Source organism: Colossoma macropomum, unplaced genomic scaffold (genome assembly GCF_904425465.1).
Source record: "Colossoma macropomum unplaced genomic scaffold, Colossoma_macropomum, whole genome shotgun sequence".
Taxonomy (NCBI): Eukaryota; Metazoa; Chordata; class Actinopteri; order Characiformes; family Serrasalmidae; genus Colossoma; species Colossoma macropomum.
Genome location: NW_023494788.1, coordinates 6,690,423 through 6,708,089, shown reverse-complemented (window position 1 = coordinate 6,708,089; position 17,667 = coordinate 6,690,423). Strand labels below are relative to the sequence as shown.

The 17,667-nt window shown below is 41.7% G+C and overlaps 1 protein-coding gene and 1 long non-coding RNA gene across 2 annotated transcripts; both read left to right on the top strand.

Moving 5' to 3' along the window:
- The first annotated feature begins 3,387 nt into the window (after positions 1-3,387).
- On the top strand, positions 3,388-6,905 carry LOC118806381 (C-C motif chemokine 13-like). Its single transcript, XM_036567796.1, has 3 exons — positions 3,388-3,515; positions 3,972-4,089; positions 6,518-6,905. The coding sequence occupies exons 1-3, from the start codon at positions 3,443-3,445 to the stop codon at positions 6,576-6,578; spliced, it is 252 nt and encodes an 83-aa protein (XP_036423689.1). The 5' UTR covers positions 3,388-3,442; the 3' UTR covers positions 6,579-6,905.
- Positions 6,906-13,655: 6,750 nt separating this feature from the next.
- Positions 13,656-17,233, top strand: LOC118806380. Its single transcript, XR_005007111.1, has 3 exons — positions 13,656-13,765; positions 14,757-14,874; positions 16,833-17,233. It is a non-coding gene; the product is annotated as an uncharacterized LOC118806380 (long non-coding RNA).
- Positions 17,234-17,667: the final 434 nt, after the last annotated feature.

The following is a 17,667-nucleotide window of genomic DNA, read 5'->3' as shown; positions in this document are numbered from 1 at the left end:
GACATGAGAAAAACTCTGCACAGAGTCAACCCATGGAAGGCTGCTGGACCAGACAATGTTCCTGGCCGAGTGTTCAGAGACTGTGCGGACCAGCTAGCGGATGTTCTGACAGACATCTTCATCATCTCTCTAAGCATCACCATTGCTCCAGTGCGCTTCAAGGCCACCACCATTGTCCCTGTGCCGAAGAAATCTCCAGAGGCTTGCCTCAATGACTACCATCCCATTGCGCTCACACCCATTATCACAAAGTGCTTCGAGCAGCTCATAATGAGGCACATCAAGACCCAGCTGCCTCCATCACTGGACCCTCTGCAGTTCACAAATTGCTCCAACTGCTCTACAGATGACGCCATAGCCACTACTCTTCATCTGGCTCTTACTCTTCTTGAGAAAAAGCACACTTATGTCAGGATGCTGTTCATAGACTCAGTTCAGCATTCAGTACCATAATTCCTCAGAATCTGATTGGAAAGCTGAGCCTGCTGGGCCTGAACACTTCCCTCTGCAATTGGATCCTGGACTTTCTCACTAACACCATTACACTGAGCACTGGATCCCCCCAGGGCAGTGTGCTCAGTCCACTGCTGTTCACTTTGCTGACTCACGACTGTGCAGCAGCTCACAGCTCAAACCACACCATAAAAATTGCTGATGATACTGCTGTGGTTGGTCTTATCAGCAAGAATGATGAGTCAGCATACAGAGAGAAGGTGCGGCGCCTTACGTACTGGTGCAAAGTCAACAACCTACATCTGAATGTGGACAAAACAAAGGAGATGGTTGTTGACTTCAGGAGAGCACAGAGTGACCACTCTCCACTCACCATCTACAACTCCCCTGTGGAGATCGTTGCAAGCACCAAGTTTTTTGGTGTTCACCTAGCAGAGAACCTCACCTGGACCCTCAACACCAGCTTCATAACCAAGAAAGCCCAGCAGCGTCTCTATTTCCTGCAGCAGTTAAGGAGAGCTCATCTCCCACCCACCATCCTTACCACCTTCTACCGAGGCACTATAGAGAGCATCCTCAGCAGCTGCATTACTGCCTTGATTACTGCCTGTGTTCTGTTTTATATTTATTGTAAGTCTTTTATATTTAAATAAATATAAAGACAAATCCCTGCAAGAACCTGCTGGCGATGATGTCTGAATGATGGCTGGCAGGAGGAGGCCTGACGCCAGAGCTGGAGTGGCAGGGCTAGAGGCCGTGCTAGGAAGCTTGACGGTGAGGCTGGAGGCCAGAGGTGGCAGGTTGAGGCTGTGTGATGGTGTAGTTGGTCAAGGCCAAGTGTCAGAGCTCCAGCGTGCACAAGTAGCAGCCTCATTGGCGTCTGTAGTGCCATAGGTGACAGAGAAAGCAGAGATTGGCCACAGGAAGCAGCAAGGGGAATGCAACCTCGTTGTGTGCTCCAGCGCCCCAGTGAGGAGAACGCGACCCTGAGATAGGAGTGATAACAGGGGTGGCCATGAGTGTGGTGTGCATTTGCAGTGACAGTGAACACTCTGTACCCCTTTCTGTGCAGTAACTGCAGGAATTCTTTGCTCAAACTTTGTGCGGACTCTGTCTGGACAAAGGTCAATAAGATGGTTGACCATTGAATGGGGGGCAAAGTAATGTCCTGCTACCAGTTCATTTGACCATGGACATGCGGGAGGCATGGGTTCGGTGGCGTGTGTGGAGCACCATGAATACCACCATGGGAGCGGTAAGAGAGAATTATTTGTTGACTAGTTGTTGTTGTGGGTTTGGGGATGTGTATATGTGTGGTTTGTGCTGTTCTACGATGAGCTGTGGGGAATGTTATTTGGGTAAGGCTCAAAGCTGCTTGTGTATGCTGGAGTTCAAACACTCGGCCTTGACAACCACGCTGCCGTTGTGCCTCACTGTGCCTCACAGGCTTTGTCATCAAAACTCCTCTTGCTGGCCCTGTCTATGGGCCTTCCCAAGCCAATTCCGTCCTCCAGCCATGCTGCGTCAGCCTCCTCCTTGTTGTGCTTCCTCAACCGGCATCTTCTCGCCACCAGTCTTTGCCATGCTGCTTCTCCTCTCAGTCCTCGACTGGGTTCGGTCTTCTTCACCATCTCAGCACTGAGATTTCTGTTCCTTTCCAAGCTGCTGGGGACTGACCCCAGTTCTGACACCAGTGTAGTGTTCACAAAGAAAGAAATGACCAAGGATGACCATGATTCTACAGTGATACTGCTCTTTATTAAACATATCAGAAGAAAGGCACATACAGAACACCAAAACTGCAGGAAAGGTCACCACTACCCACACACTTCTCCTCGCAATACCCACATCCCTTGGCACATAACATCATACAACACATACACACAACTTAAACTAACAGCAAAAACACTATACAACACAAAAAGTACCTTTATCAGAGGGCGTATACATACCACGAACCTTGGTGTGTGGCCTTCTGTCTAACCAAGCCTCTAAAGTCTCTCAGAGCCGGCACCAGCCAGTATCGGGGGGATACCCTATATAATTGTTTTCAGTATTTAATGTGTTCTTCCTGCACCTTTATTCCAGCTTCTTTTCAGGAGACTCATTTTCAGCTATTCAAAGAAATCTGCAGCCACACCTCCAAAGTTCAGTCTTAGAAGTTGGTTTTGCATTTTCTGCCTCTCATCATCCAGCTGCAATCTCAATTACAAAACTTTACTCCACATCTCAGATGATCAGTTTTGGTGTTAGATTGAAAATATTTTTCTTTTTGGTCTATTTCCATTTTCCATCAAGGGCTTCTGGACAGCTACACGTCCTTTCAGACCCACAGCGCTGAGTCGTCTTCTCACAGTGGAAGGATGGACAGAAACACCTGTGGATGTTTTCAGATCTGAAGCAGCTTGATTTTCTCCTCTCTCAAAGATGAAAGCTTTAAGTGCTGTTTATCTGATGGGGGCAGTTTTGGTGTCTACCAAGTTTTCCAGGTGGTTGTTAGGAGTCACATTTTCTCTGTAGCTTTTAGTCCATTTTGAACTCCAGTTTTGAAAACTTTTTACTTAAAAGAGAAATTAATGCATTTTACAACTTTACAGAAGCCAAATAGGAAGATTTTTTTAAAAAGATGAAAAGCCGTTTGTGTAGTTCTCTACAACACCTTTTCGCTTCTGCATCAAATTAGCTGTGATGGAAATGTATTGTTATCGGTTACTTTATGAACAGACCAGGAACCTTCACTGACTGTCTGCAGACTCATGCATGGAATTTATCAGATACACCAGAGCTGCTATCATGGGTCATTTTCACACAAGAGCTTCTGCTCTGCGCTCTGAGAGGAAGATGTGGTGAGTGGTGGGGGTGGTGGGGGGCAGAACTGCCTGCTTTTAAGTGTTTGAAAATAAGCTCATTTAAATAGAGCCTTACCAGCTCAAACTGGAGATACAGACGGAGAGAGAAACATTCAGAGCTTCAGACGCCTGCAGAGAAGATGGAGATGAAGATGAGCTGTGTGTGTTTGGTGCTGGGGCTGGTCCTGCTGATGACCATCTCCTCAGATGCTAGTAAGTTTTTAACATCTAAACACTTTTTCTAGCTTTTAAAACAGATACTGTCTTACAGTCTTATGCAGATTTTTGAACTCTCTGCTTAGGGTTTGTTGATTTTTAAAAATGAAAATAAATTATAGCATCTTCTACACAGAACATACTTATTAAATAGGGCATTTTTTCTGCTAATTCTAGGACATAATAACTTACGTAATATGTGCCACACACACACACACACACACACACACACACACACACACAAAAGTATAATACACATAAGTAAACAAACAATAATTGTGCATTAAAAATACTAAAGTATTTATATTAACTATTGCTTATATTCATAGAACTACTACTGATAATATTATGTCCTTTTATTAGTACTACAAATAACCTGAGCTGATGAAGGAGTGTTGGTGTTTACAGTAATAAAAACACAAACTAAAAATGTTTTCTTCTCTTCTTCATCAGCGCAGTCCAATGCCCATCCTGATCTGTGCTGTTTCAACTTCGTCCATTTTAAAGTTCCAAAAGAAAACATAGAAAAAGTTGAACCGACAAATTCCAACTGCCCAAAGCAGGGCTATGTGTGAGTATCTAACTTTAGAAGATATATATTTGAGTTATTGCTTTATTGTGATATAAACACTTTTGTCTGTATATTAGATCTGATTTATTACTGAATATCAGTAGATGAGACTCTATTGACTGTAAGATAAACGAGGTCAGCTCTAACCCCGTACAGCAGCAGCTCACTGTGTTCAGGGTTGGGAGGGTTACTTTAAACACATATACCAGTACAGATTAATAACTACTCTTAAAAAACTGTCATATAACATCATCTGCAACCTAATCTAAATGATCACTGCATTAAAGTGATACGCTGAGGGTCCAAAAAGTTCAAATCATTTCAAAAATCAATTTTTGCTGCAATGGATTCTGACGTAGGGCACCTTATCCAGGGAAAAGCTGCATGAAAGGGCAAAGAACTCTGATATGCTTGCCTGAATTTGAAACTATAGAAACCCCTTTTGCTTCAGCTGAGCGCACGCTGCCTAGACTGACAAGATCTGCTTGCATTTGTGTCTACCGCTCGATTCTGGCTTTGTCTAGTGTGTAAGAACATAGAAAGCTCTTTTAAACCTAACAGCTCAGTTCTTACTGGAAATTTTGTCAAACTAACCCAACCTGAAATGATTCCCCAGACGATTCTGAACACAAACTTGAATTTAACCTGAACCTGAAAATCCTTTTAGCCTTGCAGCAGCTTTACAGTGGGACTATATTCTACACTCATGCTAGCTATTTAACTGATACCTTTAAGAGCTAGTTAGCGAGGCATTTTATAATAATTTAACCAGAAGGAGTAACTGTATTGTGGCATGGGGATACACAGATGAAGCTTAGACACCTCACAATTTGTGCCAATAATACAGCTTTATTTAGAATTGATTGGCAGCCAGAGTACCAGAAAGAAAAATTTCCAGCAAGGAAATAAACTCTCTTAAACCTCTAACACAGCTGTGTTCTGCTACAGAATCCCATCTGGGGTTATAAATAAGGACACAAACCTGGGTGATGGTAACTTACACTGCCAGAACACAGAATCTACCCAACCTGCTCAAAAATTTGCATAACCTATAAACATTGTTGTGGGATTTAACTATCCAACTGACAGAGCACCATAAGCTGCTGGGTCACCCAACTCCACTGTTATTAAGAGAAATTGTGGAAATTGCCTCACTCCCTCTCGTTGTCACAGGCTCTCTGCCCCCACTGCTGTATTAACCCCGCTGCAGCCTGCATTCTCAAAATCGTCCCCCATCTCTTCTGCCCACTGTAAAGCCTCCTGCACAAAAGTTGTCTTATTGTTGCTGGAGCCTTACAGGAAACAAATTCGAAGCCAACATATCACAACCAGCTGCTGCAAACTCCTCATAGGCAATCCCAATAATATTCTCTAAGCCTGTGGCAAGTGGACACAGCTCTTCTCCATGTTAGCACTCCCTCTGATGGCATTTCTGTCTCGCGTGCTTGGGCAACACTCACTCACCAAACTGCCTCCCCAGGCTGGCTCTGGTTCTTCACAGTGTCTTCCTATCCTCTGCCAGCTTCGGCTCCCTCTGCTGCTCCAGACCCCTCTCGGTGCTCCCTACTCAGACCCTTGCTCCTCTAATGGGATTATCCTCTCCTCACCACTTCTTTCACCAATTCTGACACCAATGTAGCATAGGGAATACACAGATGAAGCTCCAAAATCATGCCCATAAAGCATCTTCATTTGGATTTGACTTGCCAGCCAGAGTACAAGAGAGGGAAATTGCTCTTATTTCTAACAGGGTAATATATGTTCTTTAAGAACTCTGGCATAGCAGTATTTTTCTATAGAATCTTGTCTGGGTTTATGAATAATGACATAAACCTGGGTGATGGTAACTCACACTCCTAGAACACAGAACCTACCCAGCCTGCTCAAAAGTTCACAAAACCTGTAAACATTAATATGGCGTACTTAAAATTGCACTGAAAACATTTATTTACTGTTTTTAGAACTAAATACAGCCCAGCTAAGCATGAACAAAGCATCATGTTAAGCCAGGCGTGCTCTGACACCACAGTATTTTCCAACAAATTAAAAAAAAAAAAATTGTATGGCCTTTGCAACGACGAAAGTAGTTTGTGAATTTTCGTTAACCGCTTAAATGGCAGGCCCAAAGTTTTATGACACACTTTTATCACACTATAACCTAAGAATTTGCATCCCTGTAGTTACTGAATAGTAATAAGCTTTAGTAAGAAACAAGCCTGAGATTTTAAGGAGTTAACTTGAAGTTTTACATTTAGTATTTCTATTGGTCCATTCATTATGAAAGTTTGGCACAGCTGCTGCTTCCAAATCATGCTAATAAAAAATGATGATACAAGGTTTTGTTCCGACAGCAATGATAGGTTGAACTGTTTTATTATGTCATATGAAAACATTTGTTTCTATATTAAATCTGGTTTGTATCTTTCAGGGTCACAACGAAGATGAACAAGAGGTTCTGCATAAAGGAAATAATCCTGAACAATAACTAATTTCAGAGCTGCAGCTTCAACACAGCCCAGACGCAGCACACAGAGCAGCTAGAAGCTTTACACAACCCTTTAATCATCACATGATTTTATCAATCAGTGCTTTCCTTTTTCCTCGGCTTATCAGTGCTTGTTTAACTCTGTGGAAATAAAACAATGTATGACAAAAATCTCTGCAGAGAAAAGTAACATCATAAAGACAAATTAGATTTCAGTGCTCCAGCTTCTATACAGTATACAATATATAATAAAGCTTCTATACAATATACAATGTATTGTGGTTTTACAATATTTTTAATGCTTATTTTATGCTGTGAATCAAAATAAAACAATGCGTTGCAAACATTTCAAGTGAATTATTTGTACTTCATGGATATTATATAAGAGAGTGATGCAGCAATAGTGATATAGTAGTGATACTGTAGAGGCTGTGTGTTCATTTACGTTTACAGAATCAGTGTGTAATATTGAGATAAGCATAATACATAACGTAATGTTTGGTATATTCATCTTGTAAAAATGCACAGGATTGGCTCCACACCTCCAAAAGTGGTGGGACGAAACTTATTGTTTCCAAAAAAAACAATCAATAAAAAAGCAGCTGGTTGAGAGACAAAATGCTGCTACTCCACTTCATGTCATGACAATTACATGCCAGCCTATTAATGAACAGGGTCAGCGTTTATTTTGATCCTGCACTTAACTGGGTTGACCAAATTACACATGTGGGTTTTCAGTTATTGGTCAGAAATTTTGCAAGCGCTGACGTTCACCACCATGAAAACAGAGAAAAACAGATGCTTCACTTCTAAGTTCGTCATAATGCAACAGAATTGCATTAAATTGGCCACGATCCATATGCAAAAATCAAAAGCATTTATTTGCTGATCCGATGTTATTGGGAGCAGCTTGTGATGCAAGAACAATATCCCTGTTGTTGGAAGAAAACCTTGTATCTCCAAAATGGTAACTTTACAGGAGAAGGAAAAAACCTACTTTACTTTTAATGTAAGTCAGTGGAACCAGACCTCTTGAAATTCATGAAAAGTGACAAAAATGGAGATAACAAGGTTTTCTTCCGTCAGCAGCGATATGATGGTCTGCATAGAGTGAAATGTTAAAGCAGGCAGATTAAGTGAACAGTACAGCTCTGATATGCACTCAAAAAAGTGTGTTCAGCTATCTCGTTTGATTTGAACCACACCAGGGTCATTAGAAGCGGGCCGAGACCTGCGATTTCTGCCAGACTGGTCCAGTTGTTTGGTGAATATGAAAAGAATGTTCACACCTGTCAAAAATGAACTGAACTAAAGAAAAGGTTTGATAGATCCGCACCAAACAAGGTCAGTGTGAAATAATAATATAAATAATAAAAAATATTTAAACACACATTTAATAACATCACATGGTGTAGTAACATAAACTATGACTGAGTGGGTTCGTTTGTGTATTGCAGTAAAAGCATTTTTACTGGATTAGTGAGCTGCAGCTCCTCTCACTGAACACCAACTCAGCAAGGTTTTACTGTTTGAGTAATGTCCCACCTCCCAGCTGAAACGGAGGTTTCTGGTTCTGTCAACTAGATCCAGTGATCAGAACTTACATAGTGGTTGGTTGTATTCTGAAAAGTTAGGTCTGGCTGTTAATTAACCACATGGAGTTTAGCTGAGAGAGACCATTAACATAACCGTGGAGAGACTGATGTTACACACTGAAGGGAAAGTTCTTGAGTTCAGGACCTGATGAAGGTGAGAAGCTGAGACAGTCCTGGAGCTCATCAACAGTCCATCTGATAGTGAGAGCTTCTCTATCCAGACAGAAATATGTTGTTGTATATAGAGAAGCTCTCTCTATCTAATGGACTGTTGGATCTCCAGTACTGTCTCAGCTTCTCACCTTCATCATAGATCATGTGTTCATTCAGTGGATGATGAAGACCAAGAAGCTTCAGGTCTCCTGCACTCAAGAACTTTCACTTTAGTGTGCAACACCAGTCTGCCCTCTTCACCCCTCCCTGGACTGTTTATTGTCATTGGAGATTTTAATCATTTTTCCCCAATTTGGTTGTCTCCACTTCCACCAGCTAGTTAGGACTCCCCCAATCACACAATACTACCAGCGCTAGGAGGGCAAAGGCTAGCAGAGGCTTCCTCCAAGACCTGTGAAGCGCCACTATTTAGCATGCTGTGATATGTGAGTATACGCAGTCAGATTATGACATACGTGAGTGCAACAGTTACTGAGGTAGGATATACAGTACTTGAGTAAAACAGTGTTACCAGCAATGTTCCAGAGCAAGTAGAGCATTAAAAAGAGGAGTGTGTGTGTGTGTGTGTGTGTGTGTGTGTGTGTGTGAGTGTGTGAGTGTAATGCATGTCATGTATGTGTATGAGGGGGTTTTCAGTTAAGTCCTTGTGAGTTTAAAAACATGATTGCTTGCGGAACAAAGCTGTTGCAGAGTCTGGCAGTGATGGCACAGTCTCCGCAGGAAGTAGAGGCGCTGCTGGGTTCTCTTGGCTATAGAGTTGGTGTTGAGGGAGCAGGTGAGGTTCTCTGTGATGTGGACACCGAGGAACTTGGTGCTCCTGATGATTTCCACAGCAGAGCCAGTGATGTTCAGTGGGGGGTGGACACCTCACACTCTTCAAGTCAACAACCTTCTCCTTAGTTTTGTCCACATTCTGAGACAGGTTGTTAGTTCTGCACCAGCCCATTAGCCACTGCACCTCCTCTCTCTATGCTGACTTATCATTCTTGTTGATCAGACCCACCACAGTCGTGTCATCAGCAAACTTGATGATGTGGTTTGAGCTGTACTTTGCAGTACATTCGTGAGTCAGCAGAGTGAACAGCAGTGGACTGAGCACACAGCCCTGAGTGCTCAGTATGGTGGTGCTGGAGATGTTATTACCAATGCTGATTAATTGAGGTCTCTCCGTCAGGAAATCCAGGACCCAGGGAGGTGTTCAGGCCCAGCAGGCTCAGTTTTTCAATCAGCTGCTGAGGAATGATGGTTTTTAATTGCTGAACTAAAGTCTACGAACAGCATTCTGACATAGGTGTCTCTGTTGTCCAGGTGGGTAAGAACCAGGTGGAGTGTGGTGGAGATGGCGCCGTCTGTGGAGCGGTTGGGGCGATACGCAAATTGCAGTGGGTCCAGTGAAGGGGGGAGCTTGTCTTTAATGTGCCTCATGAGAAGCTTCTCGAAGCACTTCATGATGATGGGAGTGAGTGCAACGGGACGGTATTCATTGAGGCAGGACACTGGAGACTTCTTTGGCACAGGGATGATGGTGGTGGACTTGAAGCATGTTGGAACGACTGCAGTGCTCAGAGATGTTGAAGATCTCTGTGAGAACAACAGCCAGCTGTTCAGCGCTTTCTTTGACCACTCTGCCCGGTATGCTTTCTGATCCTGGGGCTTTTCGAGGGGTTGACTCTGTGTAGAGTTCTCTGCACATCAGCAGTGGACAGACACAGTACCTGTTAATTTGGAGGAGGTGTGGTCTTCCTCGCTGTCATGCCGTTCTGTGCTTCAAACCGAGCATAGAAGTTATTCAGAGCATTTGGAAAGGAGTCATCACTGTCACAAGCAGGTGGAGGTTTCTTGTAGTTGGTGATGGCCTGGATGCCCTGCCACATGCGCTGTGTGTCAGCAGTGTCTTGAAAGTGTTCATGAATTTTCTTTGTGTGGCGTGCTTTGCCTCTCTGATGGCCCGGGAAAGCTTGGCTCTTGCTGTTCTGTCCCTGACTTGAAGGCCTTATCGCGAGTTCTCAGCAGCATGCGCACCTCTGCAGTCATCTATGGCTTCTGGTTGAGGTGTGTTGTGATTAGTTTGGAGACAGTAACATCATCAATGCTCTTGCTGATGTAGCCAGTCACTGATTCTGTATACTCCTCTAGGTTGATGGAGTCACTGGAAGTTGCTGCTTCTCTGAATATCTCCCAATCAATGTGCTCAAAACAGTCCTGAAGAGCAGAGATAGCTCCTGATGGCCAGGTTCTTATTTGCTTCTGGTCCAGTTTGGCACGTCTGATGAATGGTCTGTATGCTGCAATGAGCATCACAGAGATGTGGTCGGAGTAACCGTAGTGGGGTGGGGCTCGGCCCTGTACACGCCAGGGATGTTTGTGTAAACAAGAGCCGGCACACGAGGCCAGTTGTGCTCTCTTGGACTCCTGGCCATGGATGGCTGTAGTATCACCAGGGATTGAACTTGCGATCTCCTGATTACAGGACCAACACTTAGATGGTTGCACCTATTGAATAGGGAGCCTGTTCAAGACTGTTTTGAACAAACGGCGTGGGATGTGTTTAGGGAGGCTGCCACTGACAGTGATTCTGTTAACCTGGAAAAATATACAGCATCAGTGATTGGCTACATCAGCAAGTGCATTAATGATGTTACTGTCTGCAAGACCATCACCACATGAAAAATTCGGAAGTTATGGATGACTGCTGAGGTGCACAGCGCTGCTGAAGGCCCATGACTCAGCCTTTAGAGCGGCCCTAAGAAGAGAGAGGGCCAAACTGTCACAAACTATCAGAGAGGCAAAGCGCACCCAAAGTGCTTCAAGAAGCTCATAATGAGGCACATCAAGACCCAGCTGCCTCCATCACAGGACCTTCTGCAGTTCACAAATTGCTCCAACTGCTCTACAGATGACGCCATAGCCACCACTCTTCATCTGGCTCTTACTCTTCTTGAGAAAAAGGACACTTATGTCAGGATGCTGTTCATAGACTCAGCTCAGCATTCAGTACCATGATTCCTCAGCATCTGATTAGAAAGCTGAGCCTGCTGGGCCTGAACACTTCCCTCTGCAATTGGATCCTGGACTTTCTTACTAACACAATCACACTGAGCACTGGATCCCCCCAGGGCAGTGTGCTCAGTCCACTGCTGTTCACTTTGCTGTCTCACGACTGTGCAGCAGCTCACAGCTCAAACCACATCATAAGAATTGCCGATGACTCTGCTGTGGTTGGTCTCATCAGCAAGAATGATGAGTCAGCATACAGAGAGGAAGTGCGGCACCTTACGGACTGATGCAAAGTCAACAACCTACATCTGAATGTGGACAAAAAAAAGGAGATTGTTGTTGACTTCAGGAGAGCACAGAGTGACCACTCTCCACTCACCATCTACAACTCCCCTGTGGAGATCGTTGCAAGCACCAAGTTCCTTGGTGTTCACCTAGCGGAGAACCTCACCTGGACCCTCAACACCAGCTTCATAACCAAGAAAGCCCAGCAGCGTCTCTATTTCCTGCAGTAGTTAAGGAGAGCTCATCTCCCACCCACCATCCTTACCACCTTCTACCGAGGCACTATAGAGAGCATCCTGAGCAGCTGTTTTACTGCCTTGATTACTGCCTGTGTTCTGTTTTATATTTATTGTAAGTCTTTTATATTTATTGTAAGTATTGTGCATTTATTGTATTGTTTTGAACTTGTGTTCCTGTGTTGGTCCTGGAGGAATGTTGTTTCGTTTTACTGTGTACTTATAGCTGAAATGACAATAAAACCTCTTGAAAATTTGAACTCTAGAATGTCGTGCCTGCGGCCCATATAACCTTGCACATGCTGACTTCTGCTCAACATTGCAATGCACTGCTTTTCTCTATCATGTCTTTTAAGTTTCTTTTAAGCTTTCCTCCAAAATTGTGTTTTTGATGCTTTCAGTGGTTTCAAAAGGTTGATTTTGTTGCATACTGACCCCCCAGTATATTGCACTTTGCCTGTGGTCCAGGTCCTGTAATGATATATTCCAAGAAATCTTAACAACTAAATATAATATCACATTTTTTACTATTTATTGAGTCACACTTCACCTTTATTCCAGCTTCCATTCTTTACAGGAGACTCACTTTCTGTTTTTCAAAGAAATCTGCAGACACACCTCCAAAGTTCAGTCTTAGTTGGTTTAGCACAGAGGTCACTAATAGGCGACCGCGGTCCGAGACAGACGCTGTTCTATGCAGACCTGGACCTAAAACTGATAAACTATGGAGAATTGTTTAATTTTGATGGGGTGGTCCTCTTTTAATCGGCGTAACTTTTCTAGCCTTTATGGCAGCTTTAGCAGCCCGGGAGACTCACAGACCAATCGCATGTGTTGTAAATATCACACATGACGCTACTCAGCCAATCAGATCTGTGCATTACTATGAGCACTGAGACTCGAGTGAGTGATGCACAGACAGTGGAGGGACGAGGCGAGAAACAGCAGTCGGAAGTTATTTCACATGTCGTGATCTAAAAAGAGAAAACTGACAATAAATGTTGTTTAAATATGACTGAACTGTACTTTATTTCATTCAACATTCAGTTGTTGACTGTATAAGATGTTGATATAACTACTAGGCTACTTCAGTTTACAGTATATGGCACTGAGTCATGATGCAAGTTAGACATTATGATGTTCTGGACCTTTGCTTGAGAAAATTTTCTCTAACTGGACCTTAGTGAATTTTAATTAAATACCCCTAGTTTAGCATTTTCTGTTCTATTTTCTTTTTCACTTGCACATCCTTTCAGACCCATAGCGCTGAGTCGTCTCCTCATAGTGGAAGGATGGACAGAAACTCCTGTGAATGTTTTCAGATCTGAAGCAGCTTGATTTTCTCCTCTCTCTCAGAGATGAAAGCTTTAAGTGCTGTTTATCTGATGGGGGCAGTTTTGGTGTCTACCAGGTCTTCCAGATGATTGTTTGGAGCCACATTTTCTCTGTAGCTTTTAGTCCTTTGTTGAACTTGAATGTAGTTCTCTACAACACCTTGTCACTTCTGCATCAAATTAGCTGTGATGCATATGTGCAAGTGTATTGTTATCAGTTACTTCATAAACAGACTGAGTCACAGGCCTTCACTGACTGTCTGCAGACTCATGCACGGCATTTATCAGATACACCAGAGCTGCTGTCATGGGTCATTTTCACACTAGAGCTTCTGCTCTGCACTCTGAGAGGAAGATGTGGTGAGTGGTGGAGACAGTGGGGGGCAGAACTGCCTGCTTTTAATAAACTACTTTATATACAGAGCCTTACCAGCTCAAACTGGAAGTACAGACAGAGAGAGAATCATTCAGAGCTTCACACGCCTGCAGAGAAGATGGAAATGAAGATGAACTGTGTGTGTTTGGTGCTGGGGCTGGTCCTGCTGATGACCGTCTCCTCAGATGCTCAGCGTGAGTTTATAACATCTTAACACATTTTCTGTCTTTGCAAACAGATGTCTAACAGTCTTGTGCAGACGTTTGAACACACGTTTTGTTGGTTTTCTAAGTGAAAACAAGTTCACACATCCTCTACAGAGAACGCACTTAAATATGACATTTTCCTGCTAATTGTAGTGAATAATTTCTAAGTTGAATGTATACAATATGTGCCATAACAGGCCACAGTGTATATTCTTAAACAGTAAATATACAGTGATTGTGTATTAAAATCTGCAGAAGTGTGTCCTCTGTAGAGGATGTGTTAACTTATTTTGCATAACATGATTAAAACATTACTCATGTTAATTGTTGCTTATATTAATAAAACTACTACTAATCATAAAAAGCACTGCTACTAGTACTATAAATATGAATTATTAATGATTAATGATTAATTATTAATGATGATGATGATGATGATGATGATTATTATTATTATTATTATTGCCCCACATCATATATATATATATATATATATATATATATATATATATATATATATATATATGTATATATATATGTGTGTGTGTGTGTGTGTGTGTGTGTGTGTGTGTGTTCTCTGTAGAGGATGTGTTAACTTATTTCTACATAACACAATTAAACATATTAAAGTATTTATATTTATATTAACTATTGTTTATATTCATAAAACTAACACCAATAATATTATGTACTTCTACTAGTGCTATGAATGACCTTATTATTATTATTAGTAGTAGTAGTAGTAGTAATGTTGTAGTATTGCACCTCATCCTGAATATACAAAAAAGGCAGTTCTGGATGTTTCATTAAAAAAAGTCAGATTTTGATGTTTGGGCACAGTCATTTAACCCTGAACAGTCTGTATTTAACATGTGCTTTGTGTTCAGGTGTGGCTGTAGTAGAGTTTATGAAGGTGTGTTGGTTTTTACAGTAATGAAGAACATAAACTAAGCATGTTTTCTTCCTCTCTCTTCATCAGCTTTTGCCCCTGGCCATCCTCAACTGTGCTGTTTCAACTTTGTCACTTTTAAAATTCCAGAACAAAATATCATAAAAGTGGAAAAAACACATTCCGACTGCCCAAAGCCCGGCTATGTGTGAGTATCTAACATTTGAAGATTTACGTGTGTGTTATTGACTTATTGTGATACAAACATGCCTGTATATTAAATTTGATTTATTACTGGATTTCAGTAGTTGAGACTTGACTAAAAGATAAGTGAGGTCAGTTCTAACCCCGTACAGCAGCAGCTCACTGTGTTCAGAGTTGAGAGGGTTACTTTAAACACATATACAGTACAGATTACTGACTAACTCTTAAAATCTGTAATTTAACATCATCTGTGACCCAATATAAATGATCACTGTTTTGAAATGATCCATTAAGGGCCTGAAAAGTTTAAATCATCACAACTTTTGCTGCAGTGGATTCTATCATAGGGCATGTTAACCAGCAAAAATGTGCATGAATACATTCTGTATTCTGCATTTTACAATAATTTTGCCAGTGGAGTAACTGTATTGTAGCATTGGGGGTACACATATGAAGCTTAGACACCTCAAAGTTCATGCCTATAACACAGCTTTATTCAGAATTGACTCAGCAACCAGAGTACAAGAAAGGAAATTTTCCAACAAAGAATTACACTCTTTTAAACCTCTAGCACAGCCATGTTCCCGTCTGGGGATGAGGACACACACCTGAGTGATGGTAACTTACACTCCCAGAACGCAGAACCTACCCAGGCTGCTCAAAAATTTGCATAAACTACAAAAATTAATATGGGCTTTAACTCTTTGCTATCCAGGAGGCATAGCACCATAAATTGATGGGTCACCCGACTTTACAGTTAGTGGGGGAAACTGTCTCCCTGGTGGCCATATCTTCCTCAGTGCCCACTTCCTGGTGTTTTCCTAAGGTGTGGGTGCCTGCTGACTGCTGCCTCTGTGGGCACTGAGCCTTCAGGTGCCCCAGGTGCTTACAGAAATGGCATATTACCCTGGAAACTGCCTTGCTCCCTTTTGTTATATGAACCCAGGTGCAGCCTGCATACTCAAAATCACCCCCATCTCTTCCGCCCACTGTAAAGACTCATGCAGGCATGTTGTTTTAGCCAGCTGTAATTGTTGCTGGAACTTTACAGGAACACATCCCAAGCCAAGATATCACAGGTGTTCCGAACTGCCCATAGGTAATCCTCACCATATTCTTTATGACCAAATCTCTCCTGGTACTTCCTAGTCAGTGCCTCACCAGACCCTTGCTCCTCCAATGGGATCGTCCTCTCATTGCTGCTACTTTTGCCAATTCTGATACCACTGTAGCACAGGGGGTACACAGATGAGGCTTCCAATTTTGTACCCATAATGCATTAGAATTGACTTCGTAGCCAGAGTACAAGAGAGGAAAATTGCTCTTATTTCCAACAGGGGGAAATATGTCCTTTAAGAACTCTAGTACAGCAATGCTTTGCTATATAATCTCACCTGTGGTTATGCTTAAGGACATAAACCTGAGTGATGGTAACTCACACTCCCAGAACACAGAACCTACCCAGCCTGCTCAAAAGTTTATAAAAATGTGTAAATATTAACAGGGCATACTTAAAAATGCAACCAAAAACCTTTACTTACTGTTTTTAGAACTAAGGATTTTTAATATTTGTAATGTCTTTACAATAACAACAGTAGTGTGTGACTTTTTTAACCCTTTAAATGGCCAGGGTCCACCAGCAGGCCCAAAGTTTTAATACACACTTCTATAATCTAAGAATAGCCCAACCAGTTTGCATCCCTGTAGTTACTGAATAGTAAGACTTATTAAGTAATACTTTTTAAGGGGCTAACTTAAAAGTTTTACATTTGGAGCATTTCTATTGGTCCATTCATCAAGAAAGTTTGGCACAATGTAAACGACAGCTGCTGTTTTCAAATCATGTTAATAAAAATGAAGATACAAGGTTTTATTCTGACAGCAATGACAGATTGTTTTATTGTTTTATTATGTCATATGAAAACGTTTGTTTCTATATTAAATCTGATTTGCATCTTTCAGGATTACAACGAAGAAGGCCAGATTCTGCAAGAAGCACCTGCAATAAATCTAGATTTCAGAGCTGCAGCTTCAACACAGCCCAGATGCAGCAAACAGAGCAGCTAAAAGCTTTACACACCCCTTTAATCATCACATGATTTTATCCATCAGTGCTTTGCATTTTTACTCAGTGTATCAGTTCAATTTTTGATCAGCTTTTTATCATATTATCAGTGATTGTTTAACTGTGGAAATAAAACAATTTATGACAAAAATCTCTTCAGAGAAAAATAACATCATAAAGACAAATTAGAGTTCGGTGCTCCAGCTTCTATACAATATACTATATACAATGTACAATACAGCTTCTATACAATATAGTGTCTTTACAATATTGTTAATGCCTATGTTATGCTGTGAATCAAAATAAAACGATGCATTGCATACATTTCAAGTGAATCATTTATATTGTCAAAGTATTTTATGAATATTATATAAGTGATAGTGATATAGTAGTGATATTGTAGAGGCTTTGTGTGTATTTACGTTTACAGAATCACAAAAACTGTGTAATAATAAGAAAAGCATGATGCATAATGTTGTGTTTAGTATAGTTATCTTGTAATAATGCACAGGGGCTCCGTACCTCCAAAAGTGGTGGAAAAAAAATCAGCTGACTGACAGACAAAATGCTGCTACTCCACTTCATGTCATGATAATAACATGCCAGCCTAATAATGAACAGGGTCCGGGTTTGTTTTGATCCCACTTCACTGGGTTCAGACTTAAACTGCACCAGTTGTGCACCACAAGTGCACCAAATTACACAATTAGGTTTTCATTTATTGGTCAGAAA

Excerpts from the sequence above, each read along its gene's own strand:
- LOC118806381 (XM_036567796.1), top strand. The coding sequence starts at position 3,443 with ATGGAGATGAAGATGAGCTGTGTGTGTTTGGTGCTGGGGCTGGTCCTG. Across the intron at positions 3,516-3,971 it reads GACCATCTCCTCAGATGCTA|CGCAGTCCAATGCCCATCCT; the intron begins GTAAGTTTTTAA and ends CTTCTTCATCAG. Across the intron at positions 4,090-6,517 it reads TGCCCAAAGCAGGGCTATGT|GGTCACAACGAAGATGAACA; the intron begins GTGAGTATCTAA and ends TGTATCTTTCAG.